Source organism: Talaromyces amestolkiae, assembly GCF_001896365.1.
Source record: "Talaromyces amestolkiae strain CIB chromosome Unknown scaffold11.1, whole genome shotgun sequence".
Lineage (NCBI taxonomy): Eukaryota > Fungi > Ascomycota > Eurotiomycetes > Eurotiales > Trichocomaceae > Talaromyces > Talaromyces amestolkiae.
The window spans coordinates 248,873-272,613 of record NW_024468047.1 but is presented as its reverse complement, the minus strand read 5'-3'; the positions used below and the strand labels follow the sequence as shown (position 1 = coordinate 272,613).

At 46.3% G+C, this 23,741-nt stretch overlaps 7 protein-coding genes across 7 annotated transcripts; 3 read left to right on the top strand and 4 right to left on the bottom strand.

Moving 5' to 3' along the window:
* Positions 1-406: 406 nt before the first annotated feature.
* On the top strand, positions 407-1,193 carry BHQ10_006061 (uncharacterized protein; the record flags this gene model as incomplete). The annotated part of the gene is made up of 3 exons (XM_040878606.1): positions 407-501; positions 611-697; positions 761-1,193. 3 exons carry the CDS (start codon positions 407-409, stop codon positions 1,191-1,193), a joined length of 615 nt encoding a protein of 204 aa, XP_040734565.1.
* A 1,617-nt stretch (positions 1,194-2,810) lies between these two features.
* On the bottom strand, positions 2,811-3,299 carry BHQ10_006060 (uncharacterized protein; the record flags this gene model as incomplete). The annotated part of the gene is made up of 3 exons (XM_040878605.1): positions 2,811-2,991; positions 3,051-3,137; positions 3,196-3,299. 3 exons carry the CDS (start codon positions 3,297-3,299, stop codon positions 2,811-2,813), a joined length of 372 nt encoding a protein of 123 aa, XP_040734564.1.
* Positions 3,300-4,587: 1,288 nt separating this feature from the next.
* Positions 4,588-9,866, bottom strand: BHQ10_006059 (uncharacterized protein; the record flags this gene model as incomplete). The annotated part of the gene is made up of 2 exons (XM_040878603.1): positions 4,588-4,994; positions 9,125-9,866. 2 exons carry the CDS (start codon positions 9,864-9,866, stop codon positions 4,588-4,590), a joined length of 1,149 nt encoding a protein of 382 aa, XP_040734563.1.
* Positions 9,867-10,186: 320 nt separating this feature from the next.
* BHQ10_006058 (uncharacterized protein) lies at positions 10,187-10,888 on the bottom strand (the record flags this gene model as incomplete). Its single annotated transcript, XM_040878602.1, has 1 exon — positions 10,187-10,888. One exon carries the CDS (start codon positions 10,886-10,888, stop codon positions 10,187-10,189), a length of 702 nt encoding a protein of 233 aa, XP_040734562.1.
* A 705-nt stretch (positions 10,889-11,593) lies between these two features.
* On the top strand, positions 11,594-14,703 carry BHQ10_006057 (uncharacterized protein; the record flags this gene model as incomplete). The annotated part of the gene is made up of 2 exons (XM_040878601.1): positions 11,594-12,188; positions 13,085-14,703. The coding sequence occupies 2 exons, from the start codon at positions 11,594-11,596 to the stop codon at positions 14,701-14,703; spliced, it is 2,214 nt and encodes a 737-aa protein (XP_040734561.1).
* A 3,591-nt stretch (positions 14,704-18,294) lies between these two features.
* On the bottom strand, positions 18,295-22,575 carry BHQ10_006056 (uncharacterized protein; the record flags this gene model as incomplete). The annotated part of the gene is made up of 5 exons (XM_040878600.1): positions 18,295-18,903; positions 18,962-19,591; positions 19,641-19,729; positions 19,785-22,232; positions 22,296-22,575. 5 exons carry the CDS (start codon positions 22,573-22,575, stop codon positions 18,295-18,297), a joined length of 4,056 nt encoding a protein of 1,351 aa, XP_040734560.1.
* A 418-nt stretch (positions 22,576-22,993) lies between these two features.
* Positions 22,994-23,592, top strand: BHQ10_006055 (uncharacterized protein; the record flags this gene model as incomplete). The annotated part of the gene is made up of 2 exons (XM_040878599.1): positions 22,994-23,133; positions 23,190-23,592. 2 exons carry the CDS (start codon positions 22,994-22,996, stop codon positions 23,590-23,592), a joined length of 543 nt encoding a protein of 180 aa, XP_040734559.1.
* Positions 23,593-23,741: the final 149 nt, after the last annotated feature.

Genomic DNA, 23,741 nt, shown 5'->3' with positions numbered 1-23,741 from the left:
TTGGCAGGCGACTAAGTGGTCTAGTCTAACTACTTATGGAATACAAAAGCCCTAATTCAATATCGTCTATAAAATCGTTAATCAATGGAAGAAATCGATGCTTTCTTCACACCTACATGTGCCGAGAACATGTACACACTCAGAAAACATCTTGGTGAGGTTTCTAGAGTAGCTATAGCCGCTCCGCCAAGACCATACGCGCCCTACACGCGAGTCGTGACTAGAAGAGCGGGTCCAGTAGGTTGGTTTGACGGAAGGTTGGTTTGACGGAAGGACGCTATCGATGTAGAGTCAAGTAGGAATCTGTAGTCGTCCTTACATAGCTGCTGTCTATTATCACATCCACATCTGAAGCCCTCCACAGAACCAAATAGTATCAAATTTTCTTTCAAAACAATCAGCAGAAATGGCACTCAGCCATTTGTTTTACTTCATTTGCATTGCCGGAGCCCTCCCCATCGCAATCCAAGAACCCCCCCCCGCCCCCAACCCAAGACCCGGGTGATACCCAGACCGAGGTCGATGGCCCTGGTGGCCTCAAAATAATATACAAAGGGTGGGATCCCTTATCTTATCATTGATATTTGGAGATTCTAACGTTTCTTTAAAGACCAGAAAAGTGGTTCGAAGATAACTGGTGGATGGTTGTTGGGGGTATCGGCCTCCTTGGTTTACTCGCCTTGATTTGGCGACGACTGTACGTATCTCTACTCCTGGCGGCCTCCGGAACATGATCACTAATGTTTCAACTACGCAATAGAGACAAAACGGAAACATGGAAGTTCTGGTTGTGGGACTTTCGCCGCCGTGGCCGAGAGGCCGAGTATATCGAACTCGGGGAGACGCGAGAGCGGAATCTGACCGCCAGTGCGCTCCAAAATCACAATCTGGAGGGGTCCGGACAACAACCCCTTGACGATACCGAATCGGGGGAGACGCGAGAGCGGAATCTGACCGTCAGTGCGCTCCCAAACGACAATCCGGAGGGGTCCGGACAAAAACCCCCTGGCGAGAACGAGACGCCAATCGAGACCGAGGAGGGCCCCGAAGAGACAAATACCTTCGTGGTGGCGGGGCCATCAAGAACTCGACAGTTGGACGTGCGGGAGGGCACCCGATCATCAAGCCCCAAGGGAAAAGAGCCTATTAGGGGATCTGATGGGCCTCTGCTGGCAAAGATACCTTCGATTTAAGGAGAGGGGTTATTAATATTCACGTCAGGAGGGCGCCAGAAGTATAGATTAATGATTGTATGAAACAAAACTGTATATATTATGATTAACCATGAATTAATGATTGCCCATGCTTCTTGAATCATTTCCTAACACCATTTCGACTCCAGTAATCCACAATAATTATGCTCAGGGCCCATCTATCTTTATCAGTATAAACCAGTTTCTGCCCTCTTCTTCGCAAACAACAACCGCATTCCCTCACACAATGCATCAGCACGCCAAGCCTTCTGTGAGAACCTCTGTCTCGGTAACAACATCCACAATTATATGCGCAGCAGCCACCCACTGCTTTGCATGCACTTTGAATTCTCTCCTCGGGATATACCAAGTTTGCGTTACGGAAGAGATCTAGCTGTCGGATATAACAGCCCTTTGGCTTGTGAAACAGAAGCTGATAATACTTGTGGGTAATGGCCCACCATTTAGTGTTATGCTCTAATAGTCTTTTTTGAGCCTTCTCAAGGGTTTCCTCCTCCTCTCTTGTCATATTCCCATCAATCTTTCGAAGTTTCTCGAGGCTGTGCACAATTTCAGCATCAGAAATCTCAGCTTGTATTATACTTATGGCTTTGAACTCTATGTTGAGCATGTCGTCAATCCAAGACGTCTGAGACCATCTGAGACGATAAAAAAACTCGACGAATTTGACCGCATTTTGAAGACTGTGAACTCTATTGACGTGACCGCGATCGAATAAAGCTTGCTCAATCCGTGAGAACATCTTGGCCAGGGCGGTTTCGTTAGGGGACGGTAGAATCTGTGTGTGCTGCATAGAATGTCAGCCTTCGGTCCGCCTTGAAGTCACCACAAAGAGGGATGGATGGTCAGGGCAACATATAACCAAAAACAAAACATACATTCAAGACTCGGGTAACCACATGGAGAATGTAAAGCGTTCGGAGGTGTTACGAGGCGGCAACCGGTAGTTCAATTGTAGGTCTTGTAGGAGAACGGTTGGGTCCGGGGGAAGCGGATTAGACGAAGAATGTGAGGATCACGTCTACTGAAGAACTGCAAAGTAGGTCGTAGGAATACTAGACAATATTTATGTCAAGTAAGTCAAGAAAGATGTTAACTGTGAGATGAAATGAAAAAGAAAACACGTGTGAAGCGAAAAGTGGGAGGTGCAAGGTGATTATATACCTCCTGCTCTGCGCAGGCAGCTGCTTCCCCGACGTTTGTAGCCTGATCCGATCATGAGTAAATGAAATACTACCCATGGTAATTGAGCGATTACATACAGACTCTGGCCGAAGAACTGGTAAATATCTCATCAAATGATATCAGACTCTGCTACCTGCCTAGGCAGCTATTCACGTCTTGAACGGAACGACTAGGCAGGCACCTACATCGATGTCTCGCATAGGCTCCCAGTGTTGCCTGAGTCTTAATGCATATTTGCGTAGATGAATGTAAAGAGATAGAACAAGGAACATTCATACTCAAGGTCACCGCGAAGGCGTGATATGTGTACTTGCTTTACCTCTGATAGCTCATCAACAGATTGTAGCGCTCGAGCGCCCTTCCCGTTCTCAAATATCCCCTCCTTCCTGACTTTCCGAAAACTCCGTTCTCCTACTGCTCCAAAGGAGCATGCTCCGGTGAGATACCATTCCGGCTATCTCCCGGTTGGAGGTTGTCCAACCGGACTGGCTCATTGTTGTTGTCGGCGGCGGTGGCACGGCGAAGACGACGAAGACGGCGAAGACATCCCCAATCCCACAACCAAAACTTCCAAGTTGTCTTTGTAACGGCGCTATTAAGAAATTAACCAACTGTCGATTCCGGGAGGTCCACAGGAGATTAGATCCATACCAGCGGTAACACAACACAGCGAACGCTACCAGGAAGATCATGCCGAATAACAGCTGCCCAATGAGGTCAGAAAGAACTCTCTTTGCCCTTATCAATATTATTAGCGAAACTGCGAGTCTAGTTACGATTAGATATGGAAGCTCACCCGAGAAGTTCATCATTTGTGCCATCCGGCACAGGCACAGGCATGGTGGAGGCCTCCTCGGACCACAACACGAAGACAAGCAAGACGAAAACCAACAAGCCCATTGTTGCTGGTGGTGGTGGTGGTGATGTTGTTGTTGTTGTTGTTGTTGTTGTTGTTGTTGTTGTTGTTGTTGTTGTTGTTGTTGCTACTGCAAAAGAAAAAAAAAAGAGCTTCTCGGACGATATTTCAAAAAAAAAAAGGCTTTTCGTCGATGATACTTGGGAAGAAAGAAAAGGGAAAAAGGGGGAAACGTCAGTCTACGATAGATACTCTCCTTGCCCCAATGCCCCAATGCATCAGGGAAGCCGCGTCTTTGCACCTTCTTGTTGATTCAGTTCATAGGGAGATACCTTCCCGATCTACTTTCGAGAAATGCCAAGATCTGTAGGTAAAGATTATAGTAAGTCCGGAGTAGGCGTCACTTTTATATTCGTACGTAAACAGTTCTGAACAATGATGTGTTAATCCTTGCCAGTAGTGCCTTCATGCCTTCCGATTGCATACTTCGGTCTGTATGCTTAGGGGAAGGAACTCTCCGTACTCTTCATACAAACGCGAACACTTCTCCCTTCAATGGGACCGTATTCCTCTTTTTTTTAGCGCACAATTGGAGGTTAGATGATTCATGTCCCTGTGCGTTCATCGATGACAAGTACATGTAACCTTGGAACTTTGCGTTGCACTTTTCTTTGCCAGCCGCATAGTGGTTAATGGCAATATATCATAATCCTTCTTGTCTTTTGATACGGGACCCAAGGAAAAACACAAACACAGATCACCATCTTCATCTAGCAAAAGAGCAGGTCGCATAACCATGATCAAGGCAATTATTACACTTCCGCCCAATACCGCCACGGACACAGATAGAGAAAGGTAAATCCGCTCTGAACAGATGGTATGAAGCAGCAATCGCTTTCCGTCAATGCAGTGACTCGTTTTCATTTACTGAGCGCCATATTACTATAGGGTTATTCCTCTTCGTTTTCTGTCTTCGTGGTTTCAAGGCATCGCGTACACGTCCATACCTATGTATATTGTTATTTAGAAATAGCATGTATGATCCAAAGAGCGATACTGTGTTTGACTTGATTATATAAGACATATATACTCCTATATAAAAAGAACTACATCCTCCACCTATATTACGGTGGCCAATAAGGCTGCGTTTAACCACACGCATATCGCTGAACTCCTTGCCTGTATGGAGGATCGTATATTTTCACCTTGTCTGCGCGGACTACACTGTGATCTATATTTCTAGCTGAACAAGCATAGAGTTTGCCACGTCCTCGTCGTAATGAAAAAGCTCTTTTAGCCGCCTTGATGAGCTAGATTTGAAGTTTAGTGAGCCTAGCAGACAATCGTGATCTCTACTTTAGGGAGATTACATTTAGGTTTTCGAATGTGGATCCAGTTCCAGTGGTTGTATTCCCGGAGCGCAGCAAGCATTGGAAGAAGAAATAGGAACAAAAAGGAAGCAAAGCAATACTTGAAGAAATTCATAATGGCACAAATACCGCGCGATCCTGATTCATGAGGCGGGTAAGCAATATACAACGGCTCCTCATGCGCACCTAGTTTCATAAGGAACTCACTCTTGCGCGCGGGATGGAACTGTTTGGCGACTACCTCATAGGTATGTTGCAAAATGCGCACTTCGGCGCCCTTCATGTGGTGGCCGAGAGTCAATTGGGCATTTGCACCGGCACCGAATGTGAGTGACTTGACGCCTGATTTCGATGTGGTCTGAATCGCGTCTGTGACGATGTGCTCGAGTTCCCAGTCGTATAGGATACCCCCATCTCGACCATTCTGATCGATATAACATCAATCAGTAAGAAACACAAAGCCCTAGATAACCCCCGACAAGTCCGATGATGCATAAAGACGAAAAGACAAAAGACATCGTGATTCTGTGTAGCACAGGGAAAAGCACTAGATATAACGAACGTATACTGAATCAGCTAACCTAGATCTAGCCACTCGGACTGGCCTTGTATTTAGGGCCAAAGCAGCAGAATGGCGACCGCAGTGGCGCAGGAGTGGCTGTTTTGAGATAACATCAAGTAGGCATAAGCACGTACGCCAACGACGCCTTGATTTATGTACAAGCACGTAGGCCAACTAGGTACAAGTTTGTGTACAAGCACGTACATTAACTAGGCCTCAATTTACGTATGGTCTTATAGTTATGTCGACTACGCATATATTCGCTTACTAAGCTATGAATCCGCAATATTAACGGTCGCCTTCACGCGGTTTGCTAGTATAAAATACATTTTGTCGCCTATTTAGCCATAGTATGCGGTATCTGTACGGTCTCTTCTGGGGATGTTTTGACACCGCCGTCCATCTTTCCATCGCCGATGCGAAACCCATCTGACTCGGTTTCTTCCTTGCAACTTTGGGGATCGGCTTGGGTGAGCCATTTTTTGATCCCGTTCCCTCTTAAGCACTAGGGACACGTCCTCGGCTTTCAATGTCTTCCGGTGGTGGTGGACAGTCCGTCTGCGATGATGGCGATGACTGTGGTGGCTGTCGTTGTCGTTGGGATCGGAAGACGATCCATCCGAATTGTCTGGGTCGCTAGGATCTCTGCTGTTTCCAGAATGACCACTGGAGTCACTGGGCCGTCGGACGGAGGGTTCAATTGTTTCCGGTATTGGAAGGTGAGCTGGTCTGTTCCCCTTGTCGACATTCCTTGGATTGTTATTTCATAGAGCGGACTCATCGTCCCCTTCGGATTCCGCGTCTTGTGAAGCCGTCGGCGATGGACCCGCCCTGAAACGGTCGAGGAAATTCTGAGGCCGGGGAGACTGCGAGTTTTCAACTCTAGCTAGGATACGCTGCTCTTCCTTCTCTGTGCTCCTGATAAGACTGGCTGCAGAGAGTGGGAATACCTGATTATTTTCCTGTGAGTTGAAAGAGATATCGGGCGAAAACGTTGGGTCTCGTCTCTAACTGCCGCTCCTGAATTCTTGTCTTCATCTATCATCGGAGTTTCTTGAACGTCCTTTTTAGTAAAAGTCGCCAGCTCTTCACCCTTCATTGGCGTATAGCCCTCAGAGGTCGCTGATTTTTTGAGCTTTGCTGACGGGTTGGTATAAGAAGCTACTGAATCTTCAGGCTTTGTTGATTTATTAGCTTTTGGAGTCGTCCAGACTGTAAATGCAGCCCGCATTTGTGCCATTTTCTCCTTGTCTATGGTAGACTGGACGGTGTCTCCCTCTTTATTGAAGAGAGAGTTGGGTTAGCGTATTGTCTTATTGTGAAGAGGGGGAGGAATAGCATACCGGAGTCCATTGCGTAAGATGGCTTCTGACTCGGTCTGTCTGCCAAGCGACTTGACAAGCTCTGAGGAAGAGGGAAAGGATGAGGAAGAGCAAAGGATTGCGGAAGAGGTAAAAGATGAAGAAGAGGGAAAAAATGAGGAAGAGGGAGATAGGGAGAGGGAGAGGACGAGGAGAGAAGGAAAGTTGGGGGAGATGGGGGAGATGGGGGAACGAGGCAGGTGCGCCCTGGCCCATGACGAACAATGCAAACGGTAAACGAGACAGATTTGGAAGGTGCGCCCAAGGCGTTTGAGCTTGCTTGCGTTTCAAGTGTTCACGTACTTTGCAATCAATAAGTTGGTACAGACAGTTTCAGTAGTAACAATGTATAGTGAAGCGTGTCTAGACGTAAACGGCGATTGATTGCCCTCTCCTCTTCCCACATGACCTGGATGATGCCTAATTCCCACATCCATCGTCAGCTGGGTTTGAACAAAGAAAATATCGAGTCTCTGCTTGTAATAATAAAACCGCGCGCCACCACAAAACACATCTCCAAGAATAGTCGTCGGTGCGCCGAGGCAATCATGGCACGGCCCTATTAGCTTTTCCGCCCGGCAGCACGATTTTCAGCAAAACAGTGGCTTCAGGTGTATATGTGGAAAGTCGACTTTTGGTTGCAAGTAATCTATAATATGTCATATCTACAAAACTGGAATCCAGTTGAAAAAGAACTGCAAGGGCTATCGGCATAAACGATCTTGGAAGTGGCCGAGAGCACAGGATTGCCACAGAATGCGGAATGGTATCGGAGAATAGCCATGTGCTTTATGCAATTGGAACACCTCCAAGAAGCAGAAGAGCATTAACGAGCTGCTACAAACTTGCATTCCCGGAACTGGCTGGCCCCCGCCGGTCTGGGGCGTGCTGAGAAGAAACGAGGACGATACCAGGCAGCAATACACCTCATTACACTGAGCTCAGAGTCCTGGAAGACATCTTGGAATCTCAATATCTGCCACCTACAGCTCAGCAAAAGCACAACCTTGCTGGTAGATATGAAGATATCGCCGAGACAGCACTTGTAGCTGGAGACCATAAATTGGCCCTGCAACTTTTTAGAAAGTCTCTCGACTTGGTCATGGGTCGACAACGATGTATGGCTCGGTATCTTAATGCACTTCCCAAAAGTGATACCACAGAGCTTGTTCGTGCTTTCAAGACGTTAGATGCTAGAATCCTCGCGAGCATTCTGGAATATGCCACATATCTTCGGTCCTTCATTTATCGGAATGTGACCTTTCTGGGTGCATTTCCGGAAAGTTGCAGGAGTATTCAAGATGAAAGGAGCAGTTGACTGGATTCAGAATGTCTATCGAGAATTGATTGCAGCTGCAAGAATAGATCGATTACCCATTCTAGAGTTTCTTTCAAGTATCATACTGGCGGATATATTTTATTTCTATGGTGGGAGAGAGGAAAACGCGATGCACATTCGGAGGACGGCGTTAAGATTTCCTCCGACCTTCTTAAGTTCGAAAAAAAAGTCTCAAGTATCAACACACTTATATTGGTAAGACCCTACGCCCAATGTTTGGTCCAAAATGCCTTCCGGTCAGGAACAGGGACGTAAGATGCCGGAAAACAGATCAGATTACTGAAAGGGTACTGTGTTAGTACTAATAGCCTCGTTGCAAACGTTCCCAGCTACCATATGTGGTATATGACGACATTTTGATGGGTATCTGGAAGATAAACAACGGAGAGTGTGAGGCGGGACGTGTGTGGCTTCTTTCCTTTATGCAAATGGTTGTTGATGGTTCATACGGTGACAATGAACTGGAATTTCAGCAGTTGAAGTACATGACTGCAAAAATCTTCTGTCTTTGACGGCGAGGCCATTTTCGTATGTGAAGGCCGATGTGGAGCGATTCATGATCGCTGGCAAAAGGGCTACTTCAAAATTTGAAATGGTCTACTGTGAGATCTCTCGTCAAAGGTTGAAATCAATTACATGTCTAGATGCACAGGTGTTGATAAAAGGGTCCCGAGTCGGACAGTTTTGCAAGTATTCATCCTCGCCTTGAAATGTAAAGCATATTCTCGTTGCATAGCCCGTGACACTTCAAATCAATATATAAATCGATCTGTTTCTCATGTTCTGTAAATTGTAGCGTGTAAGATCATTCCTAATTCAATCTCGAGCAACTCCCGAGACCTTCGTGACTTAATCGAAAGGAACATCACTATAGATCTGTTCAAGAAATCACAATGTCACTATCTGAAGTCATGGACGTCGATAGAGGTTTTGCAGTTATGGCAGCTTTGTGAACTGAATCTGCAGCGGCAGCACTCGTCGTTGCAATAAGACTTTACGCGAGAGCACAAACCAGACTGGTCAGCGGGGATGACTAGCTCATGTTCATTACATTGGTACTTCCCCCCATAATTAGATATATCCCATGTCAAAGAAGATGACAATTGCATTCAAGTCGGAAAGCCACGCACAAAATTTGCTCTATCATCTGTCTATCATATGCCGGAAATAAATTTGATTTAATCTAGCAGCATTTCCATGTACACCATAGTGCATTCTGTTAGGCAATCCCACATACCAATGGGTACCGTGCCACTCCACACAGTTTTGAAGCCTCTTTTCTGATAATAGAGCTCATTACCCAGTTCTCGGATGGCCACCAGTACCAGCTTTGGGTTGGTGATGCTCTGGCTAATGTTATCCGGCTGCTGTGTTTCCATGACTTGCTTCAGTTGGTGAAGGTCAATGCCGTTGACCCAAGAGTTACACGTGGCATCCGATGGTCCTAGTCCATGTACTATGGGTGCAGTATCGGCAGCAATAGTTTGAAATTTTCTGCCAGCCAATAGCCATTTCACTTCGTTCAGCAGACGGGCGCCCAGCCCCATCGCTTGATAGCGCGGTGACACTGCGAATGCTGTGAGCTCGAACTTTGGCGGGTTTTCATTGGTTACCTTGTCAACGGTTGCAGTCTTTCGATTCACCCATTGAGCGCCACTCAGGTTCTTGCTCCACTGGGTGTATGTTTCGATGTCGCCATCACCAAAATCCTTGACACTGCATGTGGCAACCACGTCGTAGGATTGCCCAGGCGTGATGATCGCAAGGACTATTGTGAAGCCTTGGGTTCCGATAATGTCTGCAAGTTGCGCTGGGTCGGCCATCCGTATGTGCCTGGTTCCAAATATCTCGGGATGCCGGCAATATGTTGCGGTGTATGACTCATTCAAAACCTTCTGAATCGCCTTTAGAAGTGGAAGGTTGGATGAATTCGGCCGAACATGATCGGGGAGCAATAGTATGGGAACAATATTCGTCATTTTTCGAAAATTAATTGTTGATTCCCAGTAGTAGGGGCTGGGTCGAGAGAGCAAAGTTGTGTATGCTGGGTAGTAGAAAATATATGTGTGAACATTCGACGGGTGTATTGTTCTATGCACTAAAGAAGGAATCTAGCTATTACATGGCATTCCAGCACAAAATATATAGACACGCACCAAGTCACATGAAGATAAGAATAGTATACCGGCGATAAGAATGATAAATGGTATACACAATGAGCCACGCTGATTCGCTTGCCAAGGATATACCATCTACCATCTACTACAACTGGTAGACGATAACCCAGATGGACGACTAACTAGCTAATCACTGTAATATTAGAGGACAAAGCAGTACAGTTAATTGCCAGGTCGATAGATGGACCCCCGGCCCCCGTATATGCACTGCTGCTGTAATTGTATGTTGGGCTAAGCATCATGATTTGCCCGACAGTAGTCCCATATTCCTCGGCCAAGTCCTTATAAACACCGTAGGTAAATGTATATGGTTGAATCACACATTGGCTGGGTGAGCAGAGTGGAATTTTGACGTATTGTCCCGGCTCTAGAGGATCGGAGGCGCTTTGATTGCTCATGCCGTCCCCGACTAGAGACTCTACTGTAATGTTGAGTCGTTTGAGAGCAATGCGTTCGTATGTATCACCATTCACAGTGTAGTATAAGCGTGGACCACCCATGATGCATTCGTTGGTTGTCTCGTTGTTCCATGGTAGGATACAAGACTCATTGTCGGGTTCGCAGACTTGTGGTGGAATGAGGATTTCTTGTCCGACATTGGGCACAATTTCTACATCGGCCATGATGTTGATGCGAGCGATATCACATGCGCCCCGATTTGTGGCCTTTGCAACGTCAAATATGGTTGTGCCAACCACGGTGATTGGGTATAGATATTCAGTCGTATTCAGTGCGCTCGAGTTGCAGGACAGCCCGGTAACTGCATTTGTGATTATGGCGAATATTGCCATCAACATAAGCTTGATTCTTGGCTTTGATTCCATGTTGATCCTTCCGACCTTTTCTGGGACAGTGTTTCAGTAGGCTGTTTCATCAAGAGTTTTAAGTCGAAGTAATTATTGGTTCAATTACGGCCGGAATGAGCACGCTTTATGTATCATCAATTCTTGCGGGCAATGGCTTCAAAGATTTGCAGTCTATAATCATAATCGTCGGTAAATTCAGAGTTGGTTCGGCCGAAGTTCTCAGGTGGCTATGATTAAGTGGTCATAGTGAGAAGAATCATGCACAAATAATGCTTCCTTAATAGTGACCCATGAAAACTAGGTAGCATTGAGACCCAATTTCCGCATGACTAAAATGATCAACAGTTGACATTTTGCACCTAGAAACGTTTCATGATCAGTGTTGGTAGGCGAGACCCGGGATATATACTTTTCCGGCGATTCTAGTAGGGTCTGTTGATCTTGACTAACCTTGAATGTCACATTCAATTGGGAGAAGACCGACTTTTCAATCAAGTCGAATAATGTATAGTTTAGTCGAGAAATGGACGATATGTAGCGCCACAACTCGCTAAACGACCTAAGTGGGCTTGGAGTCACGTATGACTACAACCTTGGAAAAATCTTCCTTCGTGGTACGGAGCGAGTACCCCTTCACTATTCTTAGATTTAATTTAGCTTATATGTAATCTCTACATTTTGAATGTTTTATATAAGTCTCCCTGTGAGAAAACGTGTTGATAAATGACTACTACTACGAATATCGGCACTGTTCATGTCATCCGGCATGCCGAGGGTGTTCACAACACAGCCAACGACAAGACCATCCCGGATCCAGAATTGTCATTCAAAGGACTGCAACAAGCCAGAGATTTGCATGATACTTTCCCTTGCAAACAGAATGTTGGCATGATTCTGACCTCACCGCTCCGCCGAACACTCCAGACTGCAATTGAAGGGTTTAGCGATATCATTGATCACACAGCTTATCTCCTTGGGAAATGTGTTAACAGTATTGCAAATGGGGTGCCATTAGTGCTTGATCCGGATCTACAAGCACACTCCGCTCGTCCATGCGATACGGGCTCTGATATTGCAGCCTTGCAAGAGTTTTTCCGCGAAGTATCCTTTCAGAAGTTGGACAAGTATTGGCACGTTAAGCAAGGCGTATATGCACCGGATGAAGAGAGCCTACAGAAGCGGGCTCATCATGTTCGTCAACGTTTGATTGAGCAATTTAGTGGACTGGCTCAATTTAGCAAGGGCCAGAACAATCATAGACGAGACATTGTCGTTGTCTCGCATGGTGGTTTCCTTACACTACTGATGCAGGATAAAGGTTTTTTTGTGCCAGCAGCTAAGTGGAGGACTTTTTCTGTATTACTGTCTTCGAATAATATGATTAGTTTCGAGGAGATATACAATTGAACAGGGGTTCAGGACACTATGTACCAAATGATCGACAAGTTGCTCACGTAGTGGAAATATACATATGACGCGGCCCCCCGCAGTTAACAAAAGAACGCGTAGTCTGGCTCGATTCAGTCGACATTCTTGTCAACTAGCCCTGTATAGATGTTACTCCTAGTAAGTACTACGTACATACGTAGTAGCATTTTTTGCACCAGGGACCGGGGCATATTAAGGTATTGACATTCTGACGAAGCTTGCAGATCCAATCTGCTCATAACTTTCTTATCATTTAAGGTTGGATCGATAGTGTATGATTTAATATAACAAGTGGTCGGTCTCAGATCATGAAATAGTTTATATCAACTGGTTAGAAACGCAGGATTCACTGATGGCATCGATTCCAATGACCAGCAAACGTCCAGGAGAAGTACCTGTAGTCTCCGCTAGTGGGGCGAATCTATTACTGGTTATTATAGGAACATCGACTGTTTTGAAGAAAGTCATTTAGGCTCGGCCGACGTTAAAGCAGATGTCGGCCGATCCAATTGACCGAGATCCCTGAAACAACCTTGGAAACAAAGTACATACGAGGGAATTTCGTCAACTGCATATTGTGATCTTCACTTGATAGGGTTATTGGCCGCGTAATTGTGAATTGAGGGGAGGATCTATGATCAAGGGTAGACTGATCAGAAATGTCTTCGTCGATAATATAAATCTCGCTCAGTCGGGGATCTCGGGAGTGAATTATTTTGAAGATCCCTTTTGATATAATTGCTGATAGTTACATGATGTTGGCAAATATACTCTCTCTCCTGGCAGTTGCTGCTCTGCCTGTTGTCCAAGCAGCCAGCTCAAACTCAAGCTACCCAATCATAAGCACCAAGAGTGGTCCAGTTAAAGGAACCGGGTCACCCTATCGTGACAATGTGACTGTCTACAGAGGCATACCATATGCAGCCCCTCCAACAGGATCACTACGTTGGAAAGCTCCGTCTGCAGCTGCACCGTGGAATGAAACGTTATCTGCCACCACTTTTGCGCCACAATGTGCGCAACCGGTTTCCTCCGCTGGTATCTTCTCAAATGGCTTAAACACCACCAGTGAGGACTGTTTGTATTTGAATATCTGGACACCAACTTATTCCGCCGATGAACTTTCATCTCTGTCTGAGAAGAAACTACCGGTCTATTTCTGGATCTTTGGTGGCAGATTCGAAGGAGGTTCAGGAGATGTCAAGACTTATGACGGTTCCGGTCTTGCAATCAAGGACATCGTTGTGGTTACCATCAACTATCGTCTCGGGTCGTTTGGATTTTTGGCTCATCCAGACTTATCCGCCGAATCAGGGCATAATGCTTCTGGAAATTACGGCATCCAGGATCAGCAGTTTGCGCTTCAATGGGTTGCGGATAGCATTGCTGCATTTGGTGGAAACCCTGATCAGATCACAGTTGGTGGCCAGTCTGCCGGTTCAGCTAGTTCGCTTGATATGATGTGGTCACCACTCTCCCGAGACCTCATTGCAGGTGTCATCTCTGAGTCAGGAGCTCGTGGTCCGAAAGATCCAAACACTGGAGGACTGGCGACTAGCTATCGTACCAAGGATACTGCCGAAGCTCAAGGCGTTAGCTTTCTTGAAACTCTCAATGTAACATCTGTTGCTGAGCTCCGTGAAGTACCGGTGGAGACTTTGATTGACTACGGAAACGAATCGGATGATTCCGTCTTTACCGAAGACAACTACCTATCAGCAATAATTTCCAATCCGCCTCTCTGGCGTCCGGTCATAGATGGCTATGTCCTCACGCATACATACGGCGAGGCTCTACGCTCAGGTGACCACGGCGATGTTCCCATATTAACGGGAGGCAATAAAGATGAAGGAGATATCGGTGTGGCAACAATCTCATCTTATAATTCTACGTACTCAACTGTATTTCAGAACTTTTCGTCTGAGTTCTTTGCTACATATCCGGCCTACAATGATACTCAAGTCGCTGATGTCAGCGACGAGCTCGGTCGTGACATGAGCCGTATCGGGACATGGCAATGGTCTGCTGCTTGGGCCGCAGGCGGCGCAAAGTCCAACGTTTATGTGTACTACTGGACACACGCGCCACCGATTGGAATGGATAATGTATATCACGGTTCTGAACTGTGGTATGTTTTCAACAACATACCTTACGCCGACTACGAGGCCAATATTACCTGGACTGAAGAAGATCTTGAGATCGAAGCTACCATGTCAGAGTATTGGGCCAACTTCATTCGCACTGGAGACCCCAATGGTGGTGACTTGACATATTGGGCACCAACAGTTGCTGCTAATCAATCCATTATGTGGCTGGGCGATTCATGGGGAAGTAACTATCTCTCCCAGACTACCGCGAGGTTTGACTTCATCACAAGCTGGTTTCAGGTTTTGCATGAGTGGTAGAGTGTGCAAAAATCGTGGAGAAGCTTGGATTGAGCAATCAACCAACTCATTGAGTATTGGACCTGAGTATTGTTGGAATCCCTACTAAGCTAAAAAAAAATGTACTGTTATTTATCTCAGCAATAATTCGCTTAGATCTAACAAGTATCAGCAGCAAGCATACAATGCCCAATCAAGCCCAGACGATGATATTATTACCTCATTCAGGTTTACTCAATGGCCAAGCGATGATTGCCAATTAAATCATGTATAACGATGTCTCATATACGTTCGAACACCTAAGGGACGATAATTACAAAACTCACTTTCTTCCAAGACAGACTTGCGGTGCAAGCCATGAGGAGATTGATTGCATTTCTATGTGGTATTTGAGAGATACATACTGCGTGCAGTGAAGTGTGTTGTGTACAGTTGTTGTATGTGTTGCTGCTGAGTAGAAGATTCGGTTGATAATGATATGATGAGTAGAAATGTAAAGAGATAAGCAGAGAAGAGATGAGGAAAGGACGAGGATATGGCTTCTCCTTGTTTATCAGTGGAGAGCCATCCTTTCTGGTTCGAACTATTCTGGAAGTATCGAAACCTATAAAACGACAGAGAGAAACAATCGCGCAGCCCTTTTGAGACATAACACCCAGCTACCCAAGCACCCGGTGAGATTCAAATAGTCCAAACGGTATTGGAGTGAAAAGAAACTGGCGCGAATCTCATCCCGGAAGTTCCCGTAAGCGTTAGAGTCACCAGGCGTAGAAAACGTAAATCAACTAAGAGTAACATTTCATTAGTATCTGAAAGTGACTGCAATAGCAGGATTCGCACATGGGAAGTGGGAAAAAATATTACATGCGCTAAGTTTCGGCCTTGAGCAGCAAACTCCGTTAAACTGGACTCCTTCGCCTGCATTCTCAATCCATGGCCTTCAGGAAACCAATTTTCGGGTGATCCTTGGCACGAGAACGTCGGCTATGAGGATGTGAAACTATTGGACAGTAAGAGAGGAAGAAAGGAAAGGAAGTGCTTACTGAGCTGCCATTTGCCATGTCATTTGCCTCGTATTCGTTCAGTATGCTTGTGCATTTCTGATTTGCCCAAAATGCACATATTCAAAAGATTCTTTGAATCCAAGATAAAGCCCAAATCGACGCCAAACATCAATGATTACTCCCGCTTCCACATTTCCAATATAACGACTATCCAGTATGCACACGATCCCCTGATGTCCTGAAACGTCGCGACCTTCCCTGCTTGTTGGCGTCGCTGCATGGAACAGACCGCAGAATGGAAAACAAGTGACGAATGTTCTGTTCGTGTGCAACACGCTATATTGCCCCCTAGGTGCCACTGCTGAACGAATAGTATCGGCTCCGTTTTCGGATCTTATGGAGTTTCCACGGGATCGAGTTCCTGGAACAATACGGTATCTCGAGTGACTTTCGCCATTGAATTCTGATGTGGGAGAAGAGACACTGTGGAGAGGGCGGTCTACTTTCTCAATACCATTCGGTGGATCTCGTCGAACGCGCATCGGTGCTGCTTGTTGTTTCATTCCATAATAATGAGCTAATAAGTCAGCTGAGGAGCCCTTTTGTAGGATCGTTAAAGTTTCACGTGAGGATGAGAAAGATGGAACAGATATTGCCTTCCGGTGGGCGTATTCCTGCTTTGAATGGCCTGAAGCACACCTATCTGATCAGACACTATCAGACTTACAACCACCCTCTTCCTCCTCGACTTCTTTATAAACTTCTCTTCTTCTTCTTCTTCTTCTTCTTCTTCTTCTTCTTCTTCTTCTTTATGTCTCCCAAAACGATCGTCTTTCATCGAAGTTTATCTAAGAATTCGTATCAACATCTACATTATGTTTATTGTATCATTGTACCTAACTGCCTTCTGGTTTTCTCTTCTTAATTGTCTTTATGAGAGTATTCATAAACAATCCATAACTTTGGCCATCTAAGTGTATTATAAAGACCAAAATCAAGAGCTCTAGATATATAAAGTATCAATATGATACAATCCAACAGATCACGACCCAATAATTCAAACAAACTTAGCGTCGTATCATTCATTTCGCTCAGAAATGGGCTCGTAACATCGTTGTAAGAACACAGCTCATTTAGACCATCTTTTGTGAAGTGTACAGCTGATGGCTCCGTGCCGGTCGAAGTCGTTGTCGTTGTCGTCGAGATGAGAGGAGGTGATTTGGCTGGAACGTGATCGATATACTCCCTATGCAACAAAAAATCAAATCAGTCTCAGCCCATGAACTTCGATTTCCAATGTTATGAGGATTGAGAGGCAGTGGAGTAACTGAGGGGATATCTGAGAGAACTTACTACAGCGCTCTGCTTCTAGCACTATTGAAATCATATCTGACATTAAGGCCCTTGATGTTGCCTTCGGCGCGGTTGCGGTTGCGGCTCTTTGGATCGGTGTTCGCGGCGATCCGGACGACTATCATCAACACCACCACCACCACATTTTGTGTTTCTGGTTACTGTTGTCGTCCGACCGGTTGGAGGTTGGTCGTCGGCGTCGTCGTCGGTTGCGGCGACAGTAATCTATTGATTCGCGGTCTCCATGCATCGATTTTCTAATAGAAACCAAACGTAAGACTCGTTGTGAGCGTCGACAGCGACCATACGCATGTTGGCGGTAGGTGAAGCCTGTCAGACTCGCCGATGGCTTCCTCCAAATCCCACGGTAGGAGTAGGATCGCCAGCGTTGTCCAAAATCGGAAGTTCGTAATGTTGAACGTTCTGAGTGGGAAACCCGATAGTGGGATAGGCATTGAGGACTAGACCAACTCCCTACCAGTGATGCTGCCTTTAAGGTATGATTTACCAAAGGTAAAAGCTTCAGGTGACAAATCCAGATTTATTTTTGTAGGGAGAGCAGTGCCTTCGGAGCACCGGCCTGGTCAGAAGACGAGTCGCCCCAAAAATACTAGTCTAAAGAAACCACATCTGCAGATGATTATGGCCCTAACTTGATGTCTGACTTTATTTTCTTTCACTCGTCCAGCCAGCACCTTTTGTGGGGTCTCGCATTTTTTATATGTCAGTAAAATATGGTGAGGCACGGCCGGCACAGCCCTGGGAGCACAAAACGACGACAAGCAAGACGAAAAAAAACAGACCCGTTGTTGCTGTTGCTGTTGCTGGTGTTGTTTTGACTCAAGCGAATCTCCTCGTTGCCGTGTTTGAGATATGTTTGCTTTAGACGATCTGCGGCGTACGTTTCTATTGTGAAATGTTTCTGATCGATTGCAATCAGACTCAAAGTACCAGAAGTCCAAGCGTTGCATGGGATTCTTCATCTTGATCAGCATCAAAATTGATGCGATATGAAATTTATACTGTAGGTATTTATACAGATTGTAACGCTCTAGTGCCCTATGCATACTCTGCTCGCTCTAGAGATCAAGCCAAAGATAAACAAGTTTAAAAACGTTCGTTTTGTCAACCAAGGCCCAAGAACATTAGTTTTTTGAACAAAAAGAAAAAAAGATACATACTCCTCCCCCATTCGACATGATTAATATAACAACAGGTCATGAAAAAAAAAAGAGAGCTGAGAACAAGATACAAATCATCGAATGCTGTTGTCTATTTGGACCCTCAACTCTTGCGCCATCTGAACATATTCCCCCGGCAGCCCATTCTGCTGCACCAACACCAACATCTCCGAAATCCGCGCAGCCATTACATCGCTCCCAAACACCGCGCCTCCAACACGCAAGGTATCGCTAAACCATCGCTGAATAATATACAACAAATCAGTCGCAATGTACTTCTTGTTTGCGCCTGTAAATGGCGCTTCGTCGTTGTAGAACATGTTTTCGAGGGTTGTGTAGATTGTTTCGTGGGCTACTTCGAGGTCAAGGAACAAATCGACGACCCAGGTTGGAGGGCCGACGTTGCGTTGGTGTTGAAGGGAGTAGCGTTCGACGATGGGGAGGATGCTGGGGACTGGGAAGACGATTTCGGACATGCGCAGGCGGCTGCCGAGGGAGCGGACTTTTTCGATTACTGCTTCATAAGGTTGAGCTTGGCCTTTGGCGACGGTTTGTTCGTGAGTTAGCTCTAGAAGGTTTTCCCATGTTGAGAGGATGTCGGTCATGTTGCGGTGGTCGGCTGCATAGTATATTTGTAAACAGATGTCACAGTAGCCGCCGGCATCGGCGTATCTATTAAAGAGCTGCAAATCTGTCAGTACAAAAATTTACTTTGCTAGGGCTTGAACGTATTAAACATACCAATGTGAGGTCTTGGATAGGTCCATCAATCTCCTTCAAGACCGCGTTCTTGCTTTCCTTGCTCAACCGCTCATCCTCTTTCAGCCGCTGCAACAAATCGTCTTGAATATTGGCAACATCCATAAGATTGCCAATCTCCTGCAGAAGCCGTTGTCGAGATTGTCGCCCAATCTCATGGGTGAATGTTGAAGCATTGGCGCGAGCTTGACCCAAATATTCAATGCGGCGACTCAAAGGCAAAACAAATGCACTTTGCGCAAGTTGGAACTGAACTCTAGCGGCGTCAAAGTACCGCTCGGATTGGGCATAATAGCGCCAAAGCAGATCGGCATGGAAGATATCATCGATCGACTTTCGTTCCAAATATGTCACGACAAACGGAGACTGGGTTGCAAGAAGTCGATCACTCCAGCCTTGCTCTAGGTACCAGTCGTACAAACTAGTCAGGAAGACTTCATCGTTCGAGTCGGATATAACACTGTATGCCTCGTTTCTCCGCTTAGCCAGTGGTGTATACTGGCCGTCAATCACACCAGGGTCAGTAGCCGCCGATTTGTCCACCGCGACAACGATCTTGAAAATAAGGTCGTAGCATTGTTTGCGGAACGCATAGTGTACCTTGCGCGAATCCTATTCGATATTAGTATATCAACTCTTATATGGTTCGATGTTAACCAACCTCCTCTTGGCGGCCATCCATCATCCAGTTGAGAGCCAGATTGGCCTTGTCTGAGCTTGAAGCAACGTTGAGACAAAGTTGAATAGCGCCTAGTTATGTTAATATAGATACCAAAATAATAGAAGAGAAGTCGGCGCGACATACCTGCATAAAACTGATTCGTAATGTAGCTGTCCACAGCAGACACCAGGTTATCCATTGGCAGCTCCTCAGAAACTTGTCGGAACAAGCGTAAACTTTCATTCAGGAGATTTCTTCCTATTTCCGAGTTTGCACCTGCTTCCGTTGCTCGCTTGAGTAATTCTTGCGCTTTGAAGATAATGACATCCTCTGCACTGCAGAAATTTCCACATCGACGCCGTAACGCATCGGCAACTGTTTCCACATTCGATCCCTTTGCGATATTTCGGTTGACGATGGCCTTGACCAGCTCCTTAGCAATCTCATAGCCCTTTCCAGTGCTGAACAGTTCTTCAAACGTAAGTTTCAAGAAGCGCTGTCTTGCGTCATCGGGTAGAGCGAGGACAATTTCATCCACTCGCTCATCGAACAAAACCAAAACAAATGAGATGCCCTCGATGGTATCCGACAGAAGCTGTACCAATGAATGTAAGGCACGGTGTTCCGCTTGAAGAGCAATCTCTTCTTGTTTCGTGGCCGCACGCGAAAGTGCTTCAGGCCCGCTGAGTCCTTCAATGAAATTCTTATTAACCTTGAAGAATTCTTGCAAAGCAGACAAATCCCGTTGAATGCTATGCAGCTTGACGACGCTCACTGAAGGTGTCACATCTAGTCCGGTCTTAGAAGGCTTCGCAATCGCGATCTCCTTTTTCCAGATTGAGCGAAGCAACCTTGACATGTACAGTGCAATACCTGCGTGGCGAGGAGACGGGAGAATGGCGTCAATCGCTGGGGTGCTGTTATCTGCAACTGCGTTTTCGTTCATAGACGGTCTTCCACCATACTCAATAAAGACTTTGCGTGCGTATTCCAGAACATCTGGGTCGTTGATCTTGGTCAGACGAGAATCAGACGAGATTTCCATTCCTTGTCCACATGCGACAGCCAAAGCTGTGGCAAGAGCCTCACTGCGCCCATAGACTCGAATAAAATTCTTGGTGTCACCCTCGAGTCCATCTTCACTACCTCCATGTCGCACAAGCGCGGCAAATATATCGACAAGACGCCTTCTTCTGATAACGTGAACGCCCGTATTTGTCAAAATGGCGAATTCCGCGGCACTCTGGTCATATTGAATGGCCAACTCGTTCCCGAATCCGTTGGCCGATGCGACAGCTGTCAAGGGGGTCGTAATCAAACCGATGTCTTCGGCTCTGCTGCCCAAAGACAGCCATATCGCCGACTCTGAAGGCTTAGGGGGAACAACATTTTCATGAGCACGAGCAATGCGACCAGAATCTGGTGCCGAGATGAACAAAGTATCTTCTTTTTGCGAGGGGTCTTTGCATGTAAAGCAAAAGAAATAGCCCGGAGGAAACCGCTGAGCCAAACGAGTAGGATCGAGAGTGTGGATAGGGACTTTTGTTGTGGTTGCAGTCTGCTGGAATTGCATCGCGCCAGGTACAGCTGCTGGGGTGTCGAAGGGGGGAGTTTTCACAAAATGAGCTTGCATACTAGTGGGAGGGCTAGTACCGCTAGGCATAGGTGACCAGCTATAAGAGCCAGTTGCGCTGAGATAGATACGGTAACCAGTAGCTGTCGTGGCTACAAGATGGTACCGCGATGCCTCTGGAGTCGGCACGGGACAGATAGAGACAATCTTCACTTTGGGATTCAACGCCTCATTGGACGGGATAATGTGACCGATGTTGGAATAAATGTCGATGACAGGTTTCGTGATAGCTAGTGCCAGTGTCCCATCCGGCTTTAGGTGGAAGACTCTAATTGTAGATAACGAAGACAGCGTGTAAAGAAGATTCCGAGTGTCATCCACCACCATCTGTTCAATAGACTCAGTCGGCTTCTGGGCGAAGCTCAACGACGGCGCAAACGATGCAATCCGCGAGCTAGTCTGGTTGACTTTGGAACATCGCCCTTGAAACCACTTCTCTTCCTGTTGATACTTGAATTCATAAACGTCGTTATCGGACGAACTGGCAAAGAAAATTCTTCCCGAGGTGTCCGACGAAGTGATGACATGCACATCAAGGCCACGGATAGATGTTGACATCCCAGTCTGATATAACGTCACTTGTTTTGCACCACCAGACACGATTTCGCAGCCCATACCCAGCAGGATGATATCGTTAGTGGTGGAGATGACCAAAATGTGCGTGATAGACGGAAGGAAAACGCCGGGGCGAGGTTTGGCAAGCTTAACGGCATTGATACTGTTCGGCTGAGACTCGTATCCGACCAGCTGTGGATTGGGATGCGTATAGTCCCAGAGATAAAGCGCATTGTCAATGGCAACCCAGGCGTGATTTAACTCGGCGAAAAGACCCATGCTCGTCGAAACTTGTGCGCGATTGTATTGGTCGAATATCTGGTCGGGGATATTGTACATTTTTATCTTGTGGAATGGCGCCCATGCTGGATGGGCAGGGATCTCGTAGTCCGATGAAAACCCTTCTATAAACAACAGTCAGCAAAGATTTCTACTGACTTTCCAATACAACACCGCAATTGACGCACGAGAAAGATAATTGTCCAGATCCGGATACCGAGCTTCCTGAGCAAGAGTGTCATTGACGGTCCGCGCAGCGCGTTCTCTTGTGCTCAGGGTCTCGCTCTTTATTTTTGGAGCTACCGGTGACAGTCTCTGAAGGGCTGGCGCTGGTGTTGATTCCTGCGCGGCAGGCGCTGATGGCGTCCTGGGCTGAAAGAGCGGTCCATTATTGATATTACTCGCTGCCGGGGTCTGAAAGAATGTTCCTGGCACTGGTCGAGTCGGAGTTAGAGCTGGATAGGACATTTTGTAGCCCTGTCCGTGGCTGTCACAGAACGTCTCCCCGCGTCGAAAAGAAGCGGCGCGAGGATTAAACGACGGTGTAAAGCTAATAGAATATAGGCCAAAATTAAAAGGGTCTAAGACGAGGAGACCGTGTGGCTCATGTAAGCGATGAATGAGCTCAGTGCGAGACCGAAGCTGTTGTGTTGAGCTGGCGGTGATGCATAAGTACCAAGTAGAAAGGCGGCTGGTCGAGTAAAGCGCGGAAGTTGGAAGCTCGAAACAATATTTTGCGCACAGACCAGCCAGCCCAGCTCTTTCTTGCCGGCTCCCTCCAAAACAATAAATACTTGTATAGCATCAGTTTTTTATTCTCTCCGTTTGCTATATGCTTGTTCGCTTTTTAATGATTAAACAGTTCTATTCTCCTCCCCATCTCAGAATGTTCAATGCGATTCGTTTCTCGTCCCGCATGGGATTGCGCACTGTACGATGGAATTCAACCAGCAGCTCCGTCCCTCCGTTGATGGCCAAGCTTCGTTCAGACCTCAAAGACGCAATGAGGGCAAAGGACACACCGAGGTAGCTTTATCTGATGGTCTATTGGGATTCAGCAATTGATGTGGTATTTTCTACAGACTCAACGTCCTACGAGCCCTCATTTCCGAGACCAACAACGCGGCCAAAACCGCATCTCCAATTGAAACCGATCTTCAGCTACTCTCCCTAATCAGAAAGAAGATTGCTGCCTCCAAAGACGCCGCCGAGCAATTCCAGAGCGCTAATCGGTCAGATCTGAAGGAAAAGGAAGATGCCCAAATCACCGTGTTTGAAGAATATGCCGGGCAGGTCCAAACCATGACACCAGGTGATATCAAAGCTGCTGTCGAGAGCACCATCGCTCAATTGGGCACAGACACTAAGCTCAATGTGGGCGCTGTGCTAAAGAACATATTTGCTCCTGGGGGAGCTTTGGATGGGAAACCCGCTGAAAAGTCCGAGGTTGCTCAGATCGTCAAGGAGCTCCTCTCCAAAAATTAGATCCCGACGATGCAGGCCCGTCGTTACTTTTATCTTCCTCAGCATGTACTACTATATTTCTTCTCTAAACAAACATTAATCGATATGCATCCGCATTGATCTGGAAAGGAATACAACAGATACGATGCGTCTAATGTACATAATACTGT